The following is a 10,136-nucleotide window of genomic DNA, read 5'->3' on the forward strand; positions in this document are numbered from 1 at the left end:
GGTAAAAACAACCAATAGCCAAATTAAGACTTGCGGAAATATCTGGTAATTTAGCTTAACAAGCAGTTACAGATGGTATTTTAGGCTAGAGTCTGAGTTACAAATAAACAGAAATAAAAAACAAAAAATTAAAGAAATAACAAGGTATTTCAAAAGTCATACAAAAAAAAAGAACAAACACTGTAAGTATTCACCAGAATCATTTCGCTTCAACAGATAAGACATCGAACTCCGTTCGTATACACCCAAATCTTTTTGCTTCAACGGGTATGAAATTGATCTCCTAAAATATTAATCAAGATAATTTCACTTAAACACTATAGTTCAACATTAACACTACAAACTGTTGGAAATAGTGCCACCTGTTGTCAGCCAATTGCCTGAATGTTGATTGAACAAAGTGTACTTCGAAATATATTCTGCAGCATAAATTTCAGATGTGCTTCTTAAACAGTTTTTCATTTGTCTTAAACTTAAATATTTTAGTATTAAAGTTACTAGCTGGGGTACCCTTACTCTAGACGGAAGTTATGTAAATTTGTTATTAATCAAAGGTTGCCTTAGGATATGAAAAGTTGTTTCTTTTACGTATAACTTAAAAAACAAAACAAAGTACCCATAAAAACAGCAAAACACAAAATATGAAACAGTAAGTTTGCATGTATTTCCTCATAGATCCAACAAATCTTCATGCCAAATTTCGTAAAGACTCATCAACAGTGGTGAGGTAGTGGTAAAAAAACACGGAAAAACTCATAAAAATCGCAAAATGCGTTATTTGTTTATATTTTCCTATAGACCTAATGAGTCTCCATACCAATTTTGGTGAAGATTCATCCACATCCTGCGAAGTATTTTCATGGGCACAAAACAGGCAGTACAATAATATTTATATAGATAGTACCAGTGCATTAAATCCGCGTATGATATGACTTTATATCTGCACCCTATAAATAGAGAAAAATAAAGTTCTGCGTGACAGGAAACGGAGACGAAAGGGGAAAATCGTAACCCCTACTGCAAATCTATATGCGCATATGATAAAAAAATTCGCGAAGTTGAGGGTTGCACATCGTGTAATGAAAACATTTTTCCAGTATCATATAAGTAAAAGTTTCATTATAGTATGATAAGTTTAACTAAGCAATTGTTTCAACTTTTGCTCATCCGTACTGGCTCAGAGGTAAGCGTGTGAGTTTTTAATGCTAAAAGGTGGGGCTCAATTCTTGCAGTACATAAATTTCATACTAAGACTTTGCGTAATAACAAAATATTCAACTTATAAACTAATGGCATAAAAATATCCCTTGTTTGAGATTTGAAAATAAGTTTTAAAATCAATTGCTGCTACCATTTCTTAAGCTACAGTAACGAATGCCAGATAATTTTTAGACATTCATACTTTTAAACAATTTTACCAAGACTGGCATATTATGATATTTCTTGTTAACTAGAGTATATTTACTTAACGTCAACTTGAAATTTAAAGTTTTGACTGACTACACAATTGTGTCTAAATCACATATAGGTTACGGCGAATTTTGTTGTGTATAACTCTAACAATTCTATCATGATGTTCTCAAATCAATTGGATCCAGCAGAGAGCCCTATGTGGCTTTGCTATAAGAAAACACACTCAAACAAATCATCTTATAGAGTTCAGTTAATAAGACTGGCTCGAGTTCAAATTTCATTGCGGTCGACTGTGTTTTTAAATACGTAAACTAACGCACTAGAGCTAAACCTAAGGGAAAAGAAAGTTTCTGAGAATACTTTGATGACAAACTTCATTCTGACACCTCTGGGGCCGAGAGTAAATGAAATTCTTAGTTTGCAACCCCCTATTTAGCTAAGGAGGAACGGATTTCAATCCCTCTCTCCCCACACATGACATACATACATACATAAGTATGTGTGCGCATGAATTCTACACTGTTTTTAGCAGAGTCCTTTGTTGACATTTCTTCTACGTCTAATTTAGAGTAAAGTATGTGTGATTATTATAAGGTTTTTTGCAGGTTACAATAACAACAAAAATAAAATACAACAAATGCTCAGAAAAATAAAACATTTCCTTCCAAATAATAGTTTAACCATAGTGTCGCAAACAGTTGAATATATATATTAAGACAATTTTGAATATACGAATACTTGACAATCACATCCGAGATTATGTAGCGATTTAATAGCAGGTATCCGAATTACATTATGAATCAACTTGGGGCATCCGGAACATACAGAAAGATATCTGCAACAAATCGCACTTCAGCAGTGGCAAACAAAGCGTTGGAATTTTGTAACAGGTGAGAATCCATAAACACAGAAGTAAGTAGCAATAGCTAATTAATATCTTGCATCTGCCCTTTCTATAACTGATACTCACTGATTTTGTTTAATATTTTAATGCACCGTATATATATACATATATACATACATGGAAATAAATAATTAGGTATTACTGATTCTCTTCCCCTAAATAGCAGTCAAACTCAAAATCTTATGCATATCCCTAAAAAATCCAATAATATCCTTAGTCACGATCAATCGTGTTGGAAGAATTATCAGTAGGCCTGAAATACTAAAAAATAGTTTTATTCGTATCAGTGATCTAGGAAAACATTAGTTATTTACCCTAGTCATTGTAAATATTTCTAAATGAACATTTAGTAAGCTTTAAATATTAATGAACAACTCTGGATAGTCCTATGTTCCTCAGAAAATAAATTAGTGATTAGTTAGCACAGAAAAATAAATAACGACTTGGTAGACCAAATAGTGTACCTAGTCACTATTAGTAGTCTTGAAATATCGATTATTTTTCCTTGGCAATATTTATAGTTTTCAATCATTCGCAACCCTAAACTAACGGCCTTAATGTTTATTTGTTTTTATGTTTATTTACACGCATGTTTATTTATGTTTATGCTCTAGAGAAAATTTTTTGAAATACAAAAGTATTGAAAGATTCTAGATTTGAGTAATCTACTAAAATTAGTACTAAAATTCTTCAGTTTGTTTTATATATAAAATAAAACAAAATGTTTGGCACAATGTTTATAGCTGATTATAATTATTTCTGAACAACGAACACCCCAACTTAAATCTTTCTGCCGCCTTCCGGTGGATCAGCGGTATGTCTGCAAACTAGAATCGCTAAACACCGGGTTTCGATACCCGTGGTGGGCAGAGCACAGATAACCTATAGTATAGCTTTGTGCTTAACTCCAAACAAAAACCCAATTAAGTTTTTCTGCCTCCAACTGAAAGGATATTATATAATCTTTCATTTTACACTTTTAAGTTTGATAGGCGACGACATATAACAGCCATTCGTTCTTATACAGTACGGTTTAGAAAAAAATGGCAGGAAATTTTTGTAAGTCTTCCGAAAAAAAAAAAACGAAATAGACAAGCGTCGTGTACTACTTATAAATTACTCTGTCGTTTTAAAGTTGGATTCTTCTGTGGAATGCGTTGGAGATCAGCCAACAAGACAGAAAAATCTAGAATAACTAGAGAGTGGTTTAACACCATACTACTACAAGAAACGAAGTTAGCACACCGAATTAGAAATACGTTTATTCATCTTAGGTATTTATCGTAACTTTAGACTTACGGATTAGAATTATTTCAGCTATCATAAGTCTAACTAGGTCAATAATGGTGATTGTTCAGATGAACTTTAACATGCATTAGTATGCATTTCTAAATAATAAATGACATGAATTTTCTTTGCACACATACGACTGTACTCTCTCATGCTGAAAAGCGAATAGTAAAATATGTGTCCAGATAAGAATTACAGGTTGATAGTCTTTGCAGTTGTTTGTAATATCATCGAGATCACTCGACAGAAACTATGATAAACATTATATTTTTTTACGTGCTAAACTACACATTAAACTATATATTTTCTAAGGGCCAGCTGATATTGAATCTCTAGGTTGCTGCTAAGGCCAAATGTGCTTAATAGTTTTCAATTCACGAATTTGTACCCATCAAAAGCGGTTATAACATCCACTCATTCTCGGAAAATAGAAATGTGATTTGAACACTTATATTACAAATAAATTTCTGGAAAGGTGATAAACTTTTATTGCCCTCCGCTAGTACAGTGGTAAGTCTACAGATTAAAAACGCTAAAATTAGGGGCTCGATTCCCCTCGGCAGACTCAGCAGATGGCCCGATGTGGCTTTGTTAAAAGAAAATAAAACGCACACACACAAACCTTTATTAAATATTGGTCACCTTTGCAGGGTAAGACTAGAGGGAAAGTAGCTAGTGATCACCACCCACCGTCAACTTTTGGGCTACTCTTTTACCAACGAGTTGTATGATTAACCGTATATATATATATATCATCATCACCCCTAAGATCTCATAACTTAATTCATTCTTATTCTACCTAAGACACAAAAATCAGTTTAAGGGTAGGTTGGTAGAAAACGTGATGAGTAGTAACATAAAATCGGGTATACGCACGCTCCACCCTTGGTATTACTGTAGCGCACAAAAATATAGCTAATAAAAATGGAAACAAAAGCCTTATACATTAATTTACTCTAACACTGCCTAAAAGAATTTCCAAGTGTCGCAGCTATTGAGGATTCCCTTTTGTTTAAATATCACGTGGAATCTTTATCGATAAATGTTTTCTGATGAATTGTGAAAATGTAATCTGGTTGGCTTTTATCGAACTTTACCGTATTATATTTCAGTAATCAATACATGATGCTGAATTATGTCAATGTTGTTTTGCCTGGGCACTAACAAGTAATTTCTTTTTTTTTTTTTGTAGCTCGACTACAAATTGATATGTTCTTTAGTTTAACTTGTTGTTGTCAGCTGTGCTATTCAAAACTTCCTGATTAAAAGTTTAAAAGGCAGACAATAGTAATATTTATTTTAATAACAGTACTATACTGGTGGATAATATCGTGAAGAAAATCTATTAACCAGTAGTTTGTGTTACATGTTGAGCGTAAGTGGTCTAGATAACGTAAATAGCCCTATAAAATGTTGAGTCTAAACATAAGAAATTTATATTTTGTAAGTATGTACAACAATTTGGCTTTAAAATGTGTTTGAAATATCAACTATTTGCTTAAAAAATTCATTAAACAAGTGACAATCACCTATTATTGGTTCAGAAAGCTTTGTTTTGATACTAAGTACCTTTCAAAAGAGATCAGAATAAGCAGAATTTACCTCTAATAGTTCTGTAACAGTTGATATGGTGTGAACGCCTTTTACAAGTTGACGATGCATGATTAGTGATATACTTTTCAGAAGACATTATTACTAGAACTATTGTATTTTTTACACTACATTATTTATCTAACCGCTTAGGAATTTTCAGAAATTAGAAGAGTGTGTAATAATAATATCATTTTAACCACCCTCTACTCGCCATATTCATTGCTAACGATGATTCAAAATTATTTTTCCTAAAGCTTTCTTTGTAGCCAGGAGTTCTTAGTTCGAAACATGTGCTCAGTAAATGATGCAGTTTGCTATTATTCTTTGTATGGAAATAACGGATAGAATGTGGAAGGAGTTATTCAGATTTGAAAATGATGAAAATAGGTATCAGCAACACAAAGCAAAGTTATATTTATTAAATGATGCAGTCTGGCATAACTATGTGTGTGATAAAGAGTATATGCTATATAATAGTTTTATAGATGATGGAAACAGATACCATAGGGAATCCTTAGGAGTAAAATACGTTGTTTAATAAAACACTTCTCTACTCAGTACTTATCCATTCATTCTTACTCTGCTATTCTGCTAAACACAATACTTAACGTGTATAAAATAGATATCTAGCAATCGTAAAGTTTGGTTGGTAGTGATGACGTTATCTCGACCGTGCTCTCTTTATTATATTAGGTTGAGGAATAATTCGTGAGCGTTTTTAAATAATTTCATTCAAGCATTACATGCAAGACTATACAATACTTCAATGCATGAACACATTACACCCAAAACATTTATTATGATACTTTATTTCATGTAATACCTAGGTATATAGTATGCATTGGTTTAAACGAAATTGCAAGAAATTCAATGCGAAAAGCAGATGGTGTCGAAAATGCTCGATTTTGTCCACTTGACATTCCATTTAATGAGCTGAAAATGAAAGCAAAAATTAAAGACATGAAAATCAAACACACCATCTATTAGAGCAAAAAATTATCTACCAAATGACATGAAATATTTTGCGAAAGCGTTTCATTTATGAATATATTTTTTTAACTTGAAAAAACGCTCACGAATTATTCCTCAACCCAATATTACAAATTCCTGTATTGTTTGTTTACGCAGTTAAAAACTAAGTCTCTCTATATGGGATAAGATCTGTATAACTCACAATGTGTTCACTAACAAACAAAAAAATTGTACAAAACTACTTTCACCAGAAAAGATTTATAAACACTATAATTTATCTGTCACCGATTTACAGTTTGAAATACTGATAGCGAAATCTATCTCGGAAAGATAAAATCTTATAATTTTAGTTTTATCGCACATTATAATAAGGTTTACCGTATATTATGTTTACTCAAAGTGAGCTTTGATTAAAGTATGAAAGAACACCGCATCAACTCTAATAATAGCTATAAATATACGTGTATGTATATGTGTTTGTCTGTGTGAGTGAAGACACTTCTTAACTTTAATCAAATCTATCTTTCTATATACATGAGAGGTTGAATAAAGAATGATGAATGATTTTATTTACTCCTATTCACATATACGACGGTTACCACTTATCATACAGTTTGACATACACCTTTTCAGATTTGATTTAGAAGGCTCTGGCTAAGTAGATTTAGTTAATGAAAACGCCGAAAATAGGAATACGCATGGATGTTGATTATAACAACATAGGCCCATAAGTGTTTATTTCACTAGATTATTAACTTAGATGGATAAGTAGAGTGTTTTTATTTTCAGTACAAGTGTTTATACAGTACGCTGTATTAACGTTATATCTTTCTGTCGTGCTAGTACAGTATCAATAACCTGGAAATTAATCGAGATTTTTTTACTGGTTGAGAAATTACAAAAGTTTGAGAAACAGTGGAAACATTTTACGTGAATTAAAAGCCCAGAAAAACAGTAGTAATCAGGCAGTATTTCAAAAACTACTATTTACTTTACATAGTGAAAAGTAATGAATACAATCACACCAACTTATCGTTTACCTTTATCATTAACTAACACTTGGTTCACGTATAACTTATATTTCTTGTAATGTTTTTTTAAATAATGAAATTGGTAAAAGAGTAGTTTTATACTTTCTGCTTTCTTTATATGAGGATGACAAGTGTATTGTGTGACTTCTTTTTTCCCACATACAAAATTGAGAGAATGGTTGTTTGGCTCCTCTTACTTTCCTCAAATGAAATTGACCCAAGTAATGTTTTACTTCTCCTGCCCAACACAGAGTTGACGGTATGATGTTTTAATTCTCCTTCTTACCGCAAGATGGGAATTGTATTTTACTTCTCGCTCTTACCATGGTAATGGTGTTCTACTTCTCCTGTTTTAAAGAAACTAGTAATGATTGGAATTGTGTTTTGCTTCTCCTTCTACCATGTGACGAGTTAATGGTATGGTGTTTTACTTCTCCTTCTTACCACAAGATTAGTTGATGGTAATGGTGTTTTACTTCTCCCTCTTACCACAAGACGAATTGATGGGAATGGTATTTTACTTCTCCTGCTTTACAGAGATTAGTGATAATGGAAATTGCGTTTTACTTCTTCTTCTTACCACAAGACGAGTTAATGTGAATGATGTCTTACTTCTCCTTCTTACCACAAGACGAGTTAATGTGAATGATGTCTTACTTCTCCTTCTCACCACAAGACGAGTTAATGTGAATGATGTCTTACTTCTCCTTCTTACCACAAGACGAGTTAATGTGAATGATGTCTTACTTCTCCTTCTTACCACAAGTCGAGTTAATGTGAATGATGTCTTACTTTTCCTTATTACCCAAGACGAGTTAATGTAAATGATGTCTTACTTCTCCTTCTTACCACAAGACGAGTTAATGTGAATGATGTCTTACTTCTCCTTCTTACCACAAGACGAGTTAATGTGAATGATGTCTTACTTCTTCTTCTTACCCAAGACGAGTTAATGTGAATGATGTCTTACTTCTCCTTCTTACCCAAGACGAGTTAATGTGAATGATGTCTTACTTCTTCTTCTTACTACAAGACGAGTTAATGGGAATGGTGTCTTACTTCTCCTACTTACCACAAGACGAGTTGATGGGAATGGTGTTTTACTTCTCCTGCTTTACAGAGACTAGTAATGCTGTTTCTACTCTCTTGATTTTCACAAATCCAGTTCATGGTATGTTTATTGCTCGTCTTATTTACATTTCTTTGCGTTGTATCAGTCCCTTACTTTTCTTTCTATCTCTTTTAACAAAAAAGGAAACAAAAATATCGTGGCTTTGGGCTGAAGTTATTTAAGCGATCTGGCATTAATCATAGACCAATTGCATAAATTGCTCAATACTTCTAAGATAGCTTCAGTTGATCCAACTGTACGAGTATTATTTTTATTTTTTGAAAAACGTCTGTCGGTGACTCCTCTGGACTTTTTTGCCTCTCAACCTGTAAAGCTGGCATCCCTTGGGTGGTAAGTAAAAATAGAGTTCTGTCTTAAATAATTTATATTGCACAGTGAAAGTGAGGTTTACCAAATATTTTGTTTATCCAAGATATATTTGGTAATGCGTGTAAGAACACTTCTGAAACATATTTATCTTTCTATTTGTGTGAGTATGTGGATAAGTGAAAATACCATTTACACTTTAAACATATCTTTGAAATACGCAAATGATCAAAGTTTTTATCATATAATTAAAAACCTATATTCTAAGACCGATCAACGACCTTGGAATAAAGGTTTTCAAGTGTCTACTAAAAACCGTTGGGCGTTTGAGCATTTACATTATATTAACACAAGTGCCTTGAATTCTAACCTTCTAAAATTTAATCGAATCTATTCTTTTATTTATATCTATCTTCCGACCCCTTCTCAATTATGTCAACAGGGAACAAAACATATAAAACACTGTTGAATAATGACCCTAAACTATCTATCACTATCCAATACAGTGATAAAAATAAATATGTTTAATATGGCACACACAAGGCCGGATTAAGGGTATTATTGGCCTTAGGCTTTCAACGTTTTTTTTCTAAAAAGGCTCCTTCGAGACAGAACCTCTACATGCAATTCATTTATGGTCATAGCTTTAAGCCCCTAATTAGTGTGAGGCCCTTGTCTTCAACCCTGTAAGCCCATGCCTTAATCTGGCGTTGGGCACAAATTATCAACAACTTAAAATGTTCGTGTTGTTTATAGATCGCTGTGATTCAGCGAATTCAGTATACTACAATGTGAGACACTGTCTTTTATATCAGTAGTTATATGTATATAGAGGAAAGATAAGTAACCTTAGTCCACTACAATCCTAAAAATTCATACATGTACATGTAATTTTTCACTACACTTAAATAACAGCCTGAAAATAGAACTATAAGGACTAATTTAATATTCTGTATTTCTCCATCTGAAGTCTGAAATATTTATATAAGAGAAATTTCTAAAACGTTACTTTACACAAAGTAAAACAGTTCATTCAATGTTAACATTTATAAATATACCCATGCAAGTGTATAAATTAATTTACGCTTCACAAATCAGAGGTACAAAATATCTAAAGTGAATTTTTGTAACTTACCATGTTTTTATCTACTTTCATGTTTCTTTATACAGTCACTAGGTCTTAGTAAAATAAAAGTACTGGACCGACAATGATAAGCATTCTATATATACAAGTTTCTCAGTTTTGTTGATTGTGATACGAAAAAACAACCAGAAACGTACACCAGAGTCACGTGTGCACTGGAGTATAGTACGATACTATTTTTAGGTAAGCTGAACTCCTAAAATAAGCATTATCAGACTGAAAAAAGTAATACTCAGAAGTCGACCAAGTTCCCGTGTTTCCTCGTATAGTTATCCCAAATTGTTCAATTTCTTTAAGCACTGATGCTAGAAATGTCAGCCGTCCTAAATAAACATCGATGCCGCTTACTAT

The 10,136-nt window shown here is 32.5% G+C and overlaps 1 protein-coding gene across 8 annotated transcripts in view; it reads right to left on the reverse strand.

Annotated features, from left to right (window-relative positions):
• Positions 1–9,928, reverse strand: part of LOC143230358 (sodium-dependent proline transporter-like) — a 58,508-nt gene extending 48,580 nt beyond the window's left edge. For 7 of the 8 annotated variants that reach the window (XR_013016412.1, XR_013016411.1, XM_076463800.1 and 4 more), the window contains exon 1: positions 9,777–9,928. Coding sequence is in view for 6 of the 8 variants with exons in the window: in XM_076463800.1 (XP_076319915.1) it covers positions 9,777–9,797 (21 nt within the window). In the remaining 2 variants the exon portion in view is untranslated. Of the gene's footprint in view, positions 1–194; positions 330–9,776 lie in introns of those variants that run through there. The other variant, XM_076463801.1, reaches the window with a different exon arrangement.
• Between the last annotated feature and the right edge of the window lie 208 nt (positions 9,929–10,136).

Source organism: Tachypleus tridentatus, chromosome 10 (assembly GCF_004210375.1).
Source record: "Tachypleus tridentatus isolate NWPU-2018 chromosome 10, ASM421037v1, whole genome shotgun sequence".
NCBI lineage: Eukaryota > Metazoa > Arthropoda > Merostomata > Xiphosura > Limulidae > Tachypleus > Tachypleus tridentatus.